The 17,507-nt window shown below is 44.1% G+C and overlaps 1 protein-coding gene across 1 annotated transcript in view; it reads right to left on the bottom strand.

Moving 5' to 3' along the window:
• The window catches only part of LOC129327579 (UPF0575 protein C19orf67 homolog), a 20,968-nt gene extending 3,461 nt beyond the window's left edge, over window positions 1-17,507 (bottom strand). The window contains exons 1-6 of the mRNA XM_054976333.1: window positions 17,230-17,507; window positions 16,289-16,433; window positions 8,698-8,798; window positions 7,734-7,919; window positions 7,095-7,217; window positions 5,663-5,810 (exon numbers count right to left, since the gene is read on the bottom strand). Coding sequence (XP_054832308.1) covers window positions 5,663-5,810; window positions 7,095-7,217; window positions 7,734-7,919; window positions 8,698-8,798; window positions 16,289-16,433; window positions 17,230-17,507 — 981 coding nt within the window. The remainder of the gene's footprint in view (window positions 1-5,662; window positions 5,811-7,094; window positions 7,218-7,733; window positions 7,920-8,697; window positions 8,799-16,288; window positions 16,434-17,229) is intronic.

Genomic DNA, 17,507 nt, shown 5'->3' with positions numbered 1-17,507 from the left:
GGGCTCCTGTTTATCTCCTTTCCTTAACCAATTAATAACAATTTTACAAAGAATGAAAATGATCATTTATTACTTCATTTATATACCACTTTTCTCCCCAGCGGGGATACAAAGCAGGTTATTTTGTTCTTGTTTCCTCCATTTTATCCTCACATCAACCTGCTTAAGGTAATTTATGCTGAGAGTTTGTGCCTGGGCAAGGTCACTCAGCAAGCTTCCATGGCAGAGTGGGGGTTCAAACCTGGGTCTCCCAGGTCCTAGTCCAATAAGCACTGCACTGTGCTAGCTGGATTATATGAAACTGTGTTTAATGTGAAAAGGCAAAGGTCCTACAAAAAATAGATTTCAGATAATGTAGTTCTCATATAGCACAATAAATCCGCACTTTGTCGCAAGTTTGTTCGAGGCTGAATAGTGCATGGTATGATTCTCTACCTTCCTACCTGAAAGCACTGAAGTCCACACTGTTCTGTACTGCCCTCCAGGTGATCCTCTGATGTTGTATAGAGGAGCTATGGTCTTCTATTCCAGCAGGCATTGGCATATGATTTGTAAGAGACTTCTTTCAGGTACTTCAAGGTACTACGTAACCTTTCCTCAGAATCCAGCTGTTGTGCCTTATATGATTCCTGATTGGCTCTCAGGCATGGCTTCTGCTAAGCTCAGATTTAGACAGCTTTATGGCTTATAATATGGTGTGTTCTCTCTCAGAGGAGTTAAATCACTTTGATCATTTTGTAAAATGGTGTTGGAAGTCCAATATGGGCCTTTAGGATGATGCTTTCTGATTTAAGAGGTTAGATAAATGTATTTTCTCTGTTTACTAACACATTGTTTGGGTGGGAATGTGGAATACCAAACTCAGGTTCCAGTGCTAAGCAAACACGTTTGAAAGTGGAATCCATGTGACCTTTTCCTGTGTATCCTTCTCTAAGGTTCCCATAAGAAGACTAGGTCCCATGAGCTATCTATATAGTGCTAGATGAGGACACACTGAAAATGCAAGTGAAATTATAGTGGAATCATTGTAGTCATCATTCATATAGGTTTGGGTTTTTTTCCTGTTCAGCCTTTTATATTCTTACTTAACATAGCTGATTATATTTGCAAATCTTTAGTTTTACTAAATTCACATTTCAGAATCATTTGCTATCTTGGAGTCAATTCATATGGACCCTGAAAATGTATTGAAGTCTTGACAGTTCATAACTGAATGTAGGTCTCCGTTGGTAAAGCCATGTACTTGCTTAGCTATATCTTCATCTTACTATATGTCACTGCAGATGAGCTTTTGGAAAAATTTGCTAGGAACATTCCAATAGCAGTTGAGATGTGGGTAAATGGTAAAATAGGTTGCAAGGTGACATGATAGAACTACCTTGCCGCTCACTATGTTAACCTACATTTAATTATACCAGGCTCATGTGAGTCTGCCTTCTGAGACCCTACAGCAAAACAACAACAGAAACCTGCATTTGATTATACAGATTATAGTGATTTTTGAACTGGATCCTCAGTGGTTTCAGGAGCCTGGGATTTTAATTTTTTAATAGCTGTATATTTTCAGAACAGCAAATCTCTTCACTTGCTAGAGGACTTTCTACTGTGTTAGTGCACATTGCCAAGAGCAAGCTTTGACCTTGCTGTTAATGCTTGAAAGAGACAAAGCAATAGAGATTCAGACCACATTTATTATTCTTCCTTTTCTCCAAGGAGTTCAGGGTCGTATACTTGAGTAGGATAATCCTGTTTTCCCTCCTTGCAACAGCCAGTGAGGCAGGTTGGATTGAGGGGAATGACTGGCTTATAATCTCCCAGTTTGCTTCATAGTGAAGTCTTGGTTGATTGTCTCCCCAGTCTGAATTCAGTGTTTAACCACTCAATTCCACCTTGATCTGTTGCTTACATTGTAGGTTGTAGCAATTCCACAGGTTTAGAGTTCTAGCATTTTCAGTATTACATATCTTTGCCGTGATTGGTATGTGTATCATTTCTAAATATATACTCAAGGCCTCTTATTTTCACATTCATTTACATTTGCTTGTACCTTATTGGTACATAACAGTAACAATAATAACATTCGATTTATATACCACCCTTCAGAACAACTTAACACTCAGAGCAGTTTACAAAGTATGTCATTATTATCTTCTTAATTACTGGAAGGTTTTCCAACAGGCCTGGAGAAAAAAATCCTGTCCCTTCAGTAGAGGTTTAATGTATGGAAATTAGGCAGCTGAAGTATTTCATAGCATGGAGGTAAATAGCATCCTTTTATGCTTCTATTAAATGGCTGTGATGTTTTTTCCTGGCTGGTTGACAACTAGACATGGGCATGAACTACAAAAAAAACGAACCATGAGGTTAATGGTTCGTGGCATTTTCATGAACTGGGAACCACAGACCCCCACAAACTGGAGCAAGTTCATGAACCAGTTCATGGTTCATGGGGTTTAAATGCCCCTTTCCAGCTGCTTAGCAGCAGCAGGGAAAGGGGCATTTGATAGTTTAAATGGCCCTTTCCTGCTGCATGCAAGTGGCAGTGCCCTTTCAACTGCCCAAAGCCCACAAGCCCCAGCCCCCCACTTACCTTGGCTCTGCTGCTAGGGTGGTGGAGGCTGCGGCCCAGCAGCTCCAGCCTTCTCCGCTGTCCTGCGGGCCTGTGGCCTCCTCCCCATCCTCTAGCGAGGGGTGGGAAGGGTGTTTTCAGGCACCTCCACCACCTTGCGGGCCTGTGCAGCAGCGAAGGAGGCCAAAAATGCCCTCACCCCTCGCTGTAGTAGGGGGAGGAGGTCACGGGCCCACAGGGCAGCGGAGAAGGCTAGAACCGCTGCTGCTGGGCCTCAGCCTCCGCCATCCCAGCAGCAGAGCCAAGGTAAGGGGGGTTGGGGGGGCTGGGGGTTTTGGCCTTTGGGCCGTTTAAAGGGACCTGCTGCTTGCAAGCGGCAGGAAAAGTTTAAATGGCCATTTAAACTGCCCCTTTCCCTGCTGCTTTGCAGCGGCACAGAAAGGGGCATTGCCCTTTAAAATGAACCAAACAAACCAATAGACCAGTTTGTGGAAATGAGCTTCCACGAACCACTGGTTCACAAGCCACGAACCAGGCTGGTTTGTGGGGGTTTTTTGGTTCATAATCAGGGTCATGCCTAGAGATGGGCACGATCCAAAAAAAATTAACAATCCAGCTGATCGTGGATCGGCGCCAGCGACGATCCCGAATTAACGACCCGCACCGAGCATCTCCCGTTCCCGAGCTGTGGATCATGGAGGCCAAAGCAGGGCACGCTGGTATTCCCAGCTATGTGGGAAGGTGGGTGGTGGCGGCGGCCGGCAGAGCTGCCTATCAGGGTTTGCAGGAATGAGATTGGAGTGCCCATGGCTACAGAACACCCCCTTCCCCCTCCCTCCCCTGGATGTCTTCTCCCAACTTGTGACTGCTTTGCTCCTCTGTGGTTGGAAGGAAGCCCTGCTGATCAAGGAAAGCTGGGCTTCCATTCGGGTTTCCAGGGCGACAGAAGGAGGGCAAACAGAGCTCAGGCATTCCCCTGGCTCCGTTGCCAGGGGAATAGATTTCTGGCGCCTGAGTGTCTGGATCCCCAAACCAAGCCCGATCGCCCCGATCCAGGCCTCTCCCGACCACTGGATTGTTGGCCGTGGACGATCATGATCCGCCGGGTCACGATCGCGTGATCGCAATTATCGTGGGGGTTTTTCATTCGTAATGCGGATCGTGCCCATCTCTATTGACAACCCAAGTTCTTGGGTAAACAATGTTAAATTTGAATCTAAGATACACCCCATTAAATAAAATGGCTTCTCTGTTTCTGTTTACCTGTATGTGCATTTATGATTCTTACAGCTCTCCCTAATTTTTGATGCTATTTTTACATGGGGGATGTCAAAACTGGATATTAGTGGTTGCAATACATATAATGCATATAGCTTGGTCATCCCTCTATCTAGCAGCTTTGAAAGGCTGTTACATACACTACCTGTTGTTCCTCATGCTGTTGTATTAGCTACAATGATTTTGTATGCTGTTAGGCATTCTGGTGTTTCCTGCATGAAGTTCGAAAACTTTTGTGGGACAAACTTCAGTTATTAAAGCTGGGGGTTTCCAGATCCAAATTAACATTCTGAAATTGTCCCTTGAAGTCTGATGATGACTTTTTCTATTGTTTATTTATGTTGATGGGTGTTTTGTATTTTATTATTTGCTCTTAGCTATCTGAGAACTCCGAGATGAAATTTGGAAATATTTTTTAAAAATAAATAAAGCTGCCTGCACCACTTCTCCTATGAAACATACACTTAGCCCATTAAAATCTACTACTAAAGACCCCATTGATGCAGGGAGTAGTAGCAAGGCGTGATATGATTGTTTCCATGGTCACTTCAAGGCTTTAGAGCACCCTCCAATGTAAATGCCCATCTTTATTGGCTTTCTGGAGATATTGTTAAGGCACATGTATTTTACCAGGCATTTGGAGATAGAACTTGATGCCTTTGATTTGTGCTGTATGTTCAATGAGGCATGAGTTACAGCTTTTAACTGTTTAACTATTGATTTTAAAGGCTCATCCAGATGGTTTTTATGTTGTTTATATTTGCACCATCCCAGACATTGGAAGAGTGCATAAGATGGCGGCAGAAAGTACCATCAGGTCACAGCTGAATTTGGTGATCCCTGCTGGGGTTTTCAAGCCGTGAAACTAACAGAGGTGGTTTGTCATTGCCTGCCTCTGCAATCCTGGCCTACTTTGGAGGTCTCCCATCTAATTACCAATCAAGGCCAATCCTGTTCGGCTTACCTGGGCTATCCAGGTCAGAGCAGGATGGGTATAAATTGGGTAAATGCATGACTAAACAATATATTATAATTGAAGGTATCAAATTAGATAGTTTTCCAACATCCTTCTACAAGTTAACAAAGCTCTTTTCAAAACATCAACCTCAAGCCTGAAAAGAGTTATCAGAACAGAAGTCAGAAGCAGAGCCAGAGCATGTTGTTTTATTAGTCATGGGCACTGTTACCTGTTGAGTGCCCATGTGAGGTTACTAGAGCTCAGATGAAAACAGGGAGCACAAAGTGGCACAAGGTGTGCTGGGTTATTGGGCTGTTACAAACACCTGCAATATTTGGTGGCAGCAAAATAGGCTCTGTGCAGACTCATCCACTAAAGAAAGGAAAAGCTGACTCCCCCCCCCCTACCCTCTACTCCTTCCTACTGCACCATGTAAGGGAGGTCATAAGAGCCTGAGCATTTTTTTAAAAAAGCTGATAATCTCAAAGTAGGTGTATGGAAGTGGTCAGGGACCAAGTAGAAGAATGCAACAGAAAGAGTCACTATCAATCTATATCCTTATTTTAAAAAATCACTTTAATCTCCATTGTAAACAGTGCAGGCATTGGGGGTTAAAATGGGGTGTAGGGTAAAAGGGGGGGTTCTTTGTTTTCCTATCTCAAAACTAAGCTGCACAAAGTAAGGAAAAATGTTTGGGATGACGTAGCCACTTATAATATGAAGACACCAGCTAATGGCACAGTGTACTTGCTGAAGTAGTGGTGGTAGCATTGGGAAGTGGGAGGCTGCATCCTGTGGCATACTGTCAAGATATACAGCTGGTAAACCTACTACTGCGCCTGCTCCCCTGAGCTCACCTTACAGGAGGGCTCATGGTTAAGCAGGCCAGTGTTTTGTGCATTTAGTATTTGTACCAAGAGGTCTGTGGCTAAGGTGTGGGAGGGTTCCTCAAAGCCGATTGTCAGGAGCTGCTGGTAATCCCCCATGGGCTGACGACACAGAACCCTGTGCAACAAAAGACACAGTCAGTGGTGGCAGAAGTAGCATCCATGCTAGCCAGATAAATTCAGCCCCTTACTATTAATGTGATGTGGCTTTATAAATACACAGACAGCTATTCTAATTGTAACATGCATGGAATCCCCTTATCCTACATCTTTTCTTGGCACTTTCATTGGAAATGTAATTAGTCATATAGGAGCCTTGTCGCTGATGCAATATGTCCCTTCTGAGAACATCTTTTTCCAGAAGCTACAAAATGTTCAGTATTTGAGAATTTTTTATTTTTGCTTTCACTGTTGTTTGTTTATATTCTTTCTTCCAGAAAACTTGCGCTAGCATTCAGCCAAGAGTCTAAAATCAGGATATTGACTCAACAGGCAGGCACTGGCTGTGCTTATGTTTACCAAGTAAAGAATGTGTGGGAAGTTAAAGGAGCAGCTTCTTATACACATTTCAAACTGCATCCCACATAGCATTAAGGAGGAAATGCCATAAAATTTTATCTAATCTGGAGGCGGTGCAGAGTTCCTTCTATATCATCCCATCTTGATTTTCATGTTGGATGTATTTCAGGGCCAAAGGCAATGCAACAAGTGCATTTTCAATATTACACATCTTTGTTTCTCTATCTAGGCTTGAGTCGTATATCAATGGTAATAGACATTGAGACTACCTTTCCAAAGCTGTATCTAATTATTCTAACAAGACCTTGACTCCTGAAATTAAGGTGCTTTCTGCATTTTTCTTGTGATGTCTGTTCATGGGCAGAACTTAATCTCACATAATTCTCAGGAGAAAAGTCAGAAATGGATGCTGCTGAAGGCTGCTTCTCAACAGGTTCAAGTAAGAGAGAACCACATGGGCAGCATTTAACAGGGACTAAAAATTATCAAAATCCTTTGAGTATAGCACACCGTAACTAGAAATATTGTTGCGATTTCAGACCCTTCTTAAAATAGAAACTTTAAAAAAATTATATACAAAGTTTTTCTAGAACCAGAGCAGTTCACATTGAACTAATAAAGCAAGCCTGAGCAAATGGTCATTCTTTCCATACAGTGTTAGAATGTGACTAGTAGATCACTGATCTGTGTCAGGAAGAGTGTATTGTTACTTAGCATGGATTAGTTATGCCTTAATTGTTAATTTTAGATATTGATTATGAGCTCTTGCTTTGTAAATATTAAATGCACTAGTGGACTTGACGGATTGTAATAACAGTAAGCCACGTAAGACAAAAGTCAGCTCACACATGTTTTAGGCAGCACTGTTGGGCTGCATGCCTACCAGGAGAGCACATCAGAGCTGTGTTCACTGTCAGGATCCACAGGCACCCAGCGTCCAATTGACCAGAGCTTCTGCATCTTCACTGTTGTCTCATCTCCCGTATCTCGGAAGCATAAGAAGTAGCTAGAACAAATGCAGAAGATCTCATAGGCAGTAAAGAATAACATTTGATTTATATACTGCTCTTTAGGACAACTTAACGCCCACTCAGAGCGGTTTACAAACTATCCCCACAACAATTACCCCGTGAGGTGGGTGGGGCTGAGAGAGCTCTGAGAAGCTGTGACTGACCCAAGGTCACCCAGCTGGCTTCAAGTAGAAGAGTGGGGAATCAAACCTGATTCTCCAGATTAGAGTCCCACTGCTCTTAACCACTACACCAAACAATTTTGAGTATACAAAGGTCAAGCATGTCTCAGAGAAGCTCAAAGAATGGAAGTCGAATAGAACAACCAATGACAAGACTGTAGTGGTTCAACATTGGAAGCTGAATAACCACCAATGACAATGAAAGTGGCTCAACATTGAAATTCACCATCTTCCCAACACTGCAAGTAGGGAAAACTGGTATTGTGTATGTATAGCCACTTAGGTCCTCTCCACCCGCCGCAGCCACCTCTAGAGTGTTCAGCAACTTACTGTTCTGTACGGTGTGTTTGATTCCGGCCAGCAGGCCCTTCCAAGATGTCAAGGTTCCAGCGCATCTTCTTATATAGGTTGCGGGGAACTTGGGCAGCTGTGTATGGTGCTGAGATGCAATACCGGAAGACAGAAACTTGGCGTGATTCATTGAGCCAAAATTTTCCACAGAAGAAACAGGAGACACTGATGGAGAGTTGGAAACAGACAGGTTGGAGCAGAACTGCCTAGTGACGGAGCGTAAATAAAGGGAGCTGGGATAGAAGTACACTTTCAGTTGGAAGAAATATCTTCTAAAATGCATACAAAACTAATGAATACACTTTGAATTATAAAAGCAATTATTTGCAATACAGAATATGAAGTTCTTAGATTGCTGTAACTGAATTTTAGATTCCAAATATGTTGCCAAAATTGAAACAAGGAGTTAGATCCAGTCAGGTTTTCTACTGCTGAAAAAAGGGGGGAGGGAGTCCCCCCATTTGACCACTAGAAAGACTATGAGGGGGTCATGGGGCCTGCATGGATAAAAGTCATGTGGAACAGTAGTAAGGAGAAGGATTGGGCATAACTGAAAAAATGGCTGTATCTAACCTAATAAACCTTAATGATTTTGACAAAAAATAACCAAACGATTTAAAAATTGGCCATTGAACACCTTCAGGAAAAATTTAGAAACTAGTTTTCTTAAAACAAAGCTTTTGTGGAAAATTCTGTGCAATTATGCCCTCTGTAGGACAAAATGTTTATCAGACTAAACGTGTATGTTTCATGATGATAAAAAACCAGCTAATATTAATTTAATTGAAAAAATGAATTTTCTTCCGCTCCACTCATTGAAGAAATCAGTGAGTACCAACTACAGAACTCTTCATTCTAGTCCTCAGGGTGCTGTAGCTGCTTCAGCAGCAGCTCCAGGGCATATACAATACAGCTTAGCCCAACCTTGGAGATCACCTCCTACCTGAATGGGTCTGTGTCTTCGAGGGAGACAAAGCTGAAAGAAGCATACATCAGCACCAGTTGCTCAAGTTGGCAGGCCAGTTGCTGAGAGATCTCCAAGAGCTGTGTGGAGAGAATAGGTTGGAGTGAATTGCAGTAGCAGTTGGGGGCTATTATTATTACATTCGTCACCTGTCTTTCTCACTGAGACTCAAGGCAGATTACAAAATATGATAAAAATAATTCAATCAAACCGCAAAGATCTCTTAATGAGTAGAGGTGGGCACGGACTGGGAAAAGACCACGGGCTGACAGTCCGTGGAGTTTCATGGACCAGATGGACCATGAACTTTTATGAACTGCAGACAGGTCTGTGGGGCCACTTCCGGGGCCTGGAGCAAGGGGGGGGGGTAAAAGTGCTCCCAGGGCCGTCAGTCAGCTGGTGTAAGGGGGGGAGGGTTAAAGCACTCCCCATGTTGCTTGCAAGTGGCCCCGGGAGCAGTTTAAACTTTTTTTTGAAAAAACACTGACCAATGGACCGGCAAAAAGGTCATGGGTCAGTGGGAAATGGTGTCCCCACAACCTACTGCTTCACAAACCAAACCGGGCCGCTCTGTGTGAAATTTAGGTCCATTTTCTGGTCCATGCCCATCTCTACTAATGAGCAAACAATGCAATACGGCTAGAACCAAAGAACTTGGAAATAGTGCAAGTGAAAAAAAATGTCTAGGAAATCAACAGTCAATGTAGGTAATGTAACTGAAAAGTTAGGCTCTTGGGTGATGGTGGATGTCTGATAATGGGGTGATGACTATTGTTTCATCCCCTATATCCTTCTGGTAGCTAAATGAAAACTTTTTTTCTCCAGTCAAATTTTTCATACTAAAGTTGTGTTGCATGTGTTTCCTGTTGTCTCCTTCCCTTTCCCAGGAAAGGCATCACCCTCCCCTCAACTTTTGTCTTCAGTTTGCAAAGAGTTGGCAGCAGAACGGAAACAGAGAGACTTGGCCCCTCATCCCTTTACTTTGTTCTGTCTTTATGAAAGTGCACTGTGTGTATATAAATATAAATACTATATTTGCACAGTTACTGTTAGGTGCAAAAGTAAACATAAAAAGAATTTTCAAAAGGTGCTGCAAGATATGAAAAGGGCATTTAGGTACAAACATAAATTCTGAAGGGAAGGAGGGAGCTTTGGCTCCTGAATTAGATCTGACTTCCCCTTCAAAGAAAGAACATTTCTCTGGGTAATCCACTTTGAGTCTTGGTAAGAAAGGCAGACTATAAATAAAATAAATTTAAAAAATCAAAAGTCGCCCTGTATTATTATTTCCTTTTTCTGCTGTGTCCCAGTGGTCAAATGAGAGTAAGCTGAATCCATGCAAGAGGAGATGATGCTCGTCAGAAAGTTGTATGCGTGTGTGTGCGCATATGCATTGTCCACATTGGGTACAGGGTCTTTTATTTTTACTTCATTAATATCCCACGTTTCTTCCCAATGGGGACACAAAGCCGCTTACATCATTCTGTACTCCCTTTTATCCTCACAACAACTCTGTGAGGTAGATTAAGCTGAAAGAATGTGACTGCCCCTAGGTTACACAGTGAGCTTCCATGACATGGTGAAGGTCTGGAGCTGGGTATCCCAGACCCTGGTCCAGTGCTTTTACCAGTACAACACACTGGCTCTTGTCGTTGTCCTTATCTATGTCTATTATGATGGACTTAGGACTAGGGGTGTGCAAGGAAAAAACTTTCGGCTTTCTTGTTTCGGGATTACCCGAAACAAGATTCTCTACCGTTAAAGCCGAAAGCCGAAACAAGAATCTCTTTCGGGATTCGGGATTCGGGATTCTTTCGGCATTCTTTCGGCATTCTTTCGGGTTTTTTGGGGGGAAAATGCCTCCGTCTTTCAGGACGCCTGGAGGAGGCATTTTCCCACCGAATAAGCCCAAAATTGGTGGGGACCTTCCTCTAACCCTTCTCTAACAACCACCCAAGTTTCAGACAGATTGGACTTTGGGGGGCCATGTTATGGCCCCCCAAAGCAGGTCCCCCCATCCTCCCATAAGAAAGCGAAGGAGCAGCATATTGTTAGCATGCTGCTGCTGATCTTTCTTCATTATTTCCTATGGGGAAAAAATGAAGAGGCAGGCTTCCTTTGCCAGGGGTGGCATTTTGCATGCAAAATGCCCCCCTACCCTCAGGGGCCCTTCTCCCACCCCTCCTCCCACCCCCCACCAAGGCTCAGCCTGCTCCCACTTGGGGGGGCCATTTCATGGCCTCCCCAAGTAGGTGCTCTAATCTCTACCACTGACAGCTGGGGGAGGCTTGTGTTGCCAGGGGTGGCATTTTGCATGCAAAATGCCCCCCAACCCTCTGGGGCCCTTCTCCCACCCCCCACCAAGGCTCAGCCTGCTCCCACTTGGGGGGGCATTTCATGGCCTCCCCAAGTAGATGCTCTGCTCTCATCTCTACCACTGACAGCTGGGGGAGGCTTGTGTTGCCAGGGGTGGCATTTTGCATGCAAAATGCCCCCCAGCCCTCTGGGGCCCTTCTCCCACCCTTCCTCCCACCCCCCACCAAGGCTCAGACTGCTCCCACTTGGGGGGCCATTTCATGGCCTCCCCAAGTAGGTCCTCTCAGCCCCTAAAGTCCACCCCTTACAGCCCCACACAAACCCAATTCCCCCCCCCCAGCTGCCACACACAGACCCAAATCCCCACATTAGCCCCTCACAGACCCAAATCCACCCCCACCTGCCCTACACCCATAACCCCAGGAACAGGCTGGCAAAGGCCAGCCCTCTCCCTTTGTTCCCTATGCTGGGAACTTCTAAACTCTCTTTCCCTGGGCAATTCTGCACAGCCCAGGGGTGCCACAATGGTGGGCACACTTCTGAGTGCCAGCTGGTCCCTGTGAAAGAGCACCTGAACCACAGACACCCTCCCTCAAATTCCCCCACCACCTACAGAGATGGCTGGCCAGCCAGCCCCATTGTTCCCTATGATGGGAACCAACTGCACAACAAAGAATAAAACAAGAACAACACAAAATAAAGTTTTAAAAAAATTATATTCTCCCTTCCAAAGTACAAGTAGGCAAAGCATTATGACACATTACACCAGCAGTCCCCCACACAGAAAAATTAAAACAAAACTCACTTAACATCAGAGAATCACAAAGCATGATTCCTGTCAAAAACACTTTATTTCTTGAACAGCTTTAGGTTACACAGCAGGGGGGAACACCAAAGGGCATGGCAGCACTATCTTACACAAAAATAACACAACTCGCTTCACATTAAAGAATCACCCCAAAAAATTGCTGTCAAAAGCACTTTATTTCTGTAACTGCTTTAGGAAGGCACCACAGAGCAGGAAAGCAGTGTACTACACAAAAATAACACAACTCACTTCACATCAGAGAATCACACAAACACAATTGCTGTCAAAAACGGTGAAGTGGGTTGTATTATTTTTTGCAGTACATTGCTCTCATGCCCTGTTGTGCCCTCCTACTGTGTAACCTAAAGCTGTTCAAGAAATAAAGTGTTTTTGCCAGGAATTGTGTTTTTGTGATTCTCTGATGTTAAGTGAGTTGTGTTATTTTTGTGTAAGATAGTGCTGCCATGCCCTTTGGTGTTCCCCGCTGCTGTGTAACCTAAAGCTGTTCAAGAAATAAAGTGTTTTTAACAGGAATTGTGCTTTGTGATTCTCTGATGTGAAGTGAGTTGTGTTATTTTTGTGTAAGATAGTGCTGCCATGCCCTTTGGTGTTCCCCCCTGCTGTGTAACCTAAAGCTGTTCAAGAAATAAAGTGTTTTTGACAGGAATCATGCTTTGTGATTCTCTGATGTTAAGTGAGTTTTGTTTTAATTTTTCTGTGTGGGGGACTGCTGGTGTAATGTGTCATAATGCTTTGCCTACTTGTACTTTGGAAGGGAGAATATAATTTTTTTAAAACTTTATTTTGTGTTGTTCTTGTTTTATTCTTTGTTGTGCAGTTGGTTCCCATCATAGGGAACAATGGGGCTGGCTGGCCAGCCATCTCTGTAGGTGGTGGGGGAATTTGAGGGAGGGTGTCTGTGGTTCAGGTGCTCTTTCACAGGGACCAGCTGGCACTCAGAAGTGTGCCCACCATTGTGGCACCCCTGGGCTGTGCAGAATTGCCCAGGGAAAGAGAGTTTAGAAGTTCCCAGCATAGGGAACAAAGGGAGAGGGCTGGCCTTTGCCAGCCTGTTCCTGGGGTTATGGGTGTGGGGCAGGTGGGGGTGGATTTGGGTCTGTGAGGGGCTAATGTGGGGATTTGGGTCTGTGTGTGGCAGCTGGGGGGGAATTGGGTTTGTGTGGGGCTGTAAGGGGTGGACTTTAGGAGCTGAGAGGACCTACTTGGGGAGGCCATGAAATGGCCCCCCCAAGTGGGAGCAGTCTGAGCCTTGGTGGGGGGTGGGAGGAAGGGTGGGAGAAGGGCCCCAGAGGGCTGGGGGGCATTTTGCATGCAAAATGCCACCCCTGGCAACACAAGCCTCCCCCAGCTGTCAGTGGTAGAGATGAGAGCAGAGCACCTACTTGGGGAGGCCATGAAATGCCCCCCCAAGTGGGAGCAGGCTGAGCCTTGGTGGGGGGTGGGAGGAGGGGTGGGAGAAGGGCCCCAGAGGGTTGGGGGGCATTTTGCATGCAAAATGCCACCCCTGGCAACACAAGCCTCCCCCAGCTGTCAGTGGTAGAGATTAGAGCACCTACTTGGGGAGGCCATGAAATGGCCCCCCCAAGTGGGAGCAGGCTGAGCCTTGGTGGGGGGTGGGAGGAGGGGTGGGAGAAGGGCCCCTGAGGGCTGGGGGGCATTTTGCATGCAAAATGCCACCCCTGGCAAAGGAAGCCTGCCTCTTCATTTTTCCCCCATAGGAAATAATGAAGAAAGATCAGCAGCAGCATGCTAACAATATGCTGCTCCTTCGCTTTCTTATGGGAGGATGGGGGGACCTGCTTTGGGGGGCCATAACATGGCCCCCCAAAGTCCAATCTGTCTGAAACTTGGGTGGTTGTTAGAGAAGGGTTAGAGGAAGGTCCCCACCAATTTTGGGCTTATTCGGTGGGAAAATGCCTCCTCCAGACGTCCTGGAAGACAGAGGCATTTTCCCATAGAAAAGCCGAAAGAAAGCCGAAAGAATCCCGAAACGTTTCGGCTTTTTTCTTTCGGCTACCCGAAACGTTTCGGCATTCCCCGAAACGTTTCGGCATTCCCCGAAAGAAGCCGAAACACTTTTGTTTCGGCATTCTTTCGGCATTCTGAATGCCGAAACGCACATCCCTACTTAGGACTATTCTCTGAAAAACCAGTACACTAGTGGCCAAAATTGTGGAAACCTTTTGGAAAAAGTGTATTTTTGAGGTTTGATAGCTCATACCACTTTTTTTGGGAGTAATAGCATAAAATGATATATCAATGGAAAGATAATGTAATCAAGAAAGTAATGCAATAACTTTTATGAAGGAAATTTTTTTAGAACAATAGTTATAAAGAAGAAAATTGAAACACAGAAAAAATGAGTTATACAACAATTCTCACCATGTCAGTTAACACTTAGTTGTGTAACCTTTTGCTTTAATTACGGCCCTACAACGCCTTCCCATGGATTGAACCAAGTTTTTTAGTTCTGCAGATGTTATAATGTGAAACCACGATTGAGGTATTGTTTCTATTAATTGCGTTTTATTGCTGGGTTGCTTTTCACTAACCAGTTTCTTTAGTCGGCTCCATAGATTTTCAATGGGGTTAAGGTCTGGGCTATTCCCAGGCCATTCCAACAGTGGAATATGATTATCTTGAAACCACTTTTTGCACACAGCAGCAACATGACATGGGGCTGAATCTTGTTGAAATATAAATGCTTCGTTATCTTGGAAAAGATCACGTGTGGAAGGCTTCAGTTTGGGCTCAAGTATTTCATTTATGTATTTTGGGGCATTTATATTGCCATTTATCATGCAAATTCTGCCCACACCTTTTGATGTCATACAACCCCATATTATAACACTAACTGGGTGTTTCACGGTAGGTGTAATGCAATCAGGATGCAAATCTCCGATTCTTCTTCTCACGTATTTTATGCCATCACTACCAAACAGGGAGATTTTGGTCTCATCACTCCAAATAACACTGTCCCATAGTTCCGCTGTCCAGTTAACATGGGGTTTTAGCCCAGTTTAATCTTTTCAACCTTTGTTTGAGAGATAACAATGGGTTTTTTTGTGGAATTCTAGCATTAAGACCAAATTCCTCTAGTCTGCGCCGAACAGTCCTTGCACTCAACTTCACATTGAATTGCGCCATTTTGTTCTGTATACACCCCAATGATTTTCTTCTGTCACCTAGGCTCAGTCTCTCAATTCTTCTATCATCCCTTGCATATGTGACCTTTTCCTGCCTTTACCTGTCTGGTTTTGTAGTGACTGAGTTGCCTTATACCTCTTCAAAAATTTAGAAATGCCACCTTTGGTTAAGTTTCCACCAATTTCTCTTCTAATTTCTTCATAACTGTAGCCTTGTTCACTTAATAGTACTATTTTACATCGCTTTCTGGATGACCAGTCAACTCTTCGTGCCATTTCTTTAATTGTATTATATTGAATGACTACATTCAAATGAAGGAAAGCTACTTCATATCAACCTAAGTTGTGCTTCCTTTTCCTGGTTATTTGGCTATAACATTTGATAGAATACAGATAATTGAACAAACTTTGTTGCATTACATTCTTCATTAAATTATCTTTCCATTGATATATAATTTTATGGTATTGCTCCAAAAAAAGTGGTGTTATGAGCCATCAAAGCTCAAAAATGCACTTTTCCCAAAAGGTTTCCACAATTTTGGCCACTAGTGCAAGTCTGGTGGCAAGAAATGCTTTTCCTCAGCTTCAATTGAGGCAGAGGCTGTCCCCAAATTTAGATCCAACTGATCTCACTGTGTCAATTCATGCTACAGAAGGCTCAATTATTGTAATGCCCTATATAGGACTGCTCTTGAAACAGCTCAGACGCTTCAGCCTGCATAAAATGTGGCTGCCCAGCTGTTAATTCAGAGTGATACATTAGGAGTATGTTGCCAGTTTGTTTCCGGATCCAATTCAAGGTGTCACTTTTAAAGCCCTTCATGGCGTGGGACCTACATCCTTGAAGGACCATGTTTCTCACCATAAGCCTGTGCAGTAGCTCTAATCCTTGGACCAATCATTTCTTGCTGTTCCTGTAGACTGGTTAAGGTCAGCCATCACTCATGCCTTTTCTGTGGTGGCACCTACGTTGTGGAATGACCTTCCAAAACTTGTCAGGAAAGCCTCATTTATTGAGTTTTAAAACTGTAAGGCAGAGCATTTTAGAAGGACATTCCATTAGTGTTTTGATATAAAAGATTTAAAGGACTGGGTTGTTTTTTAGAGATATTAGTAGTCATCTTAAATCCTGTATTTGGAGGGAAACTGTTATAAATACTGTAAATAAATAATGAATCCCATTTAACATCTTTCTCAGTTTTGTGGCATTTTGAGCTGAAGATTGAAGGAAATAAACCTCCCAACTGTACCAAAACTTTTGCTCTCCCTATAGACTCACCCGCCTCTGCACTGGCTCCTGAGGTGGTCTTAAATAAGGTGTGCAGCTCCGTGCTGTAGATTCCAGGTAGTGGAAGTAGGGCTGACACATCTGTAGGAATGTGGGCATAGCTTTGGCAAATTGCTCCTTCTGCATTCTGTCTCTACTGAAATAGGAGGGCAGTTGTATGGTCACCATAGTCTTTAGCTCAACATTCATTCATGGAACTAACTGCCATCTACTTAGTCCTCCTTCTTGTTTCCTGCTTGCAATTGCAGCTTGCAGTTTTGGACTGAGCCTGCTATTGCATGCACACTACCGCTACACTATATATCCTAGTATTAGAAGAGTGCGTAGAGACAGGTTTAATTTTGGGGAACCTTGGACATGACATCCCACTGTGAAACTGTTGAACCATTAAAGGGGGCCATGTAAACAAAACATCCAGCCTTTCGTGTGCACACTGAGAATGCAGCCCCCTCCCCTAGCCGCCTTGGTTGCCCAAGCTCAGTATCTTGCCTAATTCAGGGCATCCAGGCAGATCAGGAGCAGCATGGACTTGTGCTGCCTCTAAATGTCCTGCACAAAGTGAGACAGCTGCCTCAAAGTCCATTGCAAGAAATGCCAGTCTTCCTTAGTGCCCAACAAAAATATTCACAAGAATGTATATAACCTGATCAATGGATCTGGTCCTGATAAGGGTCTAAAATAGGGGAGATATGTGGTGACCACAGAAAAGGAGGATCAGGATGTGGAGCCCTCAACCGAATGTGTTTCACAGTTATACTGGCATGCCAGAACCAACTCAGCCTGCTCTTCTACTCTCTCTCTCTACTATAAACTACAGCTGTTCTGTATTTAAAGTTTCACCATCACATTTCAGCAAATAGAACAATCGTGAACTGTTAAAAAGATGCCACATCCCATGCTTGTTCCCCATCCCTGGCCCAATCCTCTGCCACCTGTATAGCAAGTATGTCTGGAAATCCTCTGCTTTCTTCAGCAAGTACTTGAGTTTTTCAGTAATAGGAGCCAGGAGCTCTTCTAAAGTTATACTCATTTCTGAGGGTGATGCAGGCTGTGGTGGTGCAGTACTCAGCCAGTGGGGGTCAACAATAGGAGGGGAGATGAGACAAAGCCCTGGGCTGCAAGGACTGAGATTCAGGGTGCCTTCAGGATTGGTAGTTGAAACATCCACAGAGCCTTCAGCAAGACAACTATATCCTTGCTTGGTAGCCAT

The sequence above is a fragment of the Eublepharis macularius genome, chromosome 4, assembly GCF_028583425.1.
Source record: "Eublepharis macularius isolate TG4126 chromosome 4, MPM_Emac_v1.0, whole genome shotgun sequence".
Lineage (NCBI taxonomy): Eukaryota > Metazoa > Chordata > Lepidosauria > Squamata > Eublepharidae > Eublepharis > Eublepharis macularius.
The sequence above is the reverse complement of the archived record's forward strand: the minus strand, read 5'-3'. Positions and strand labels throughout refer to the sequence as shown.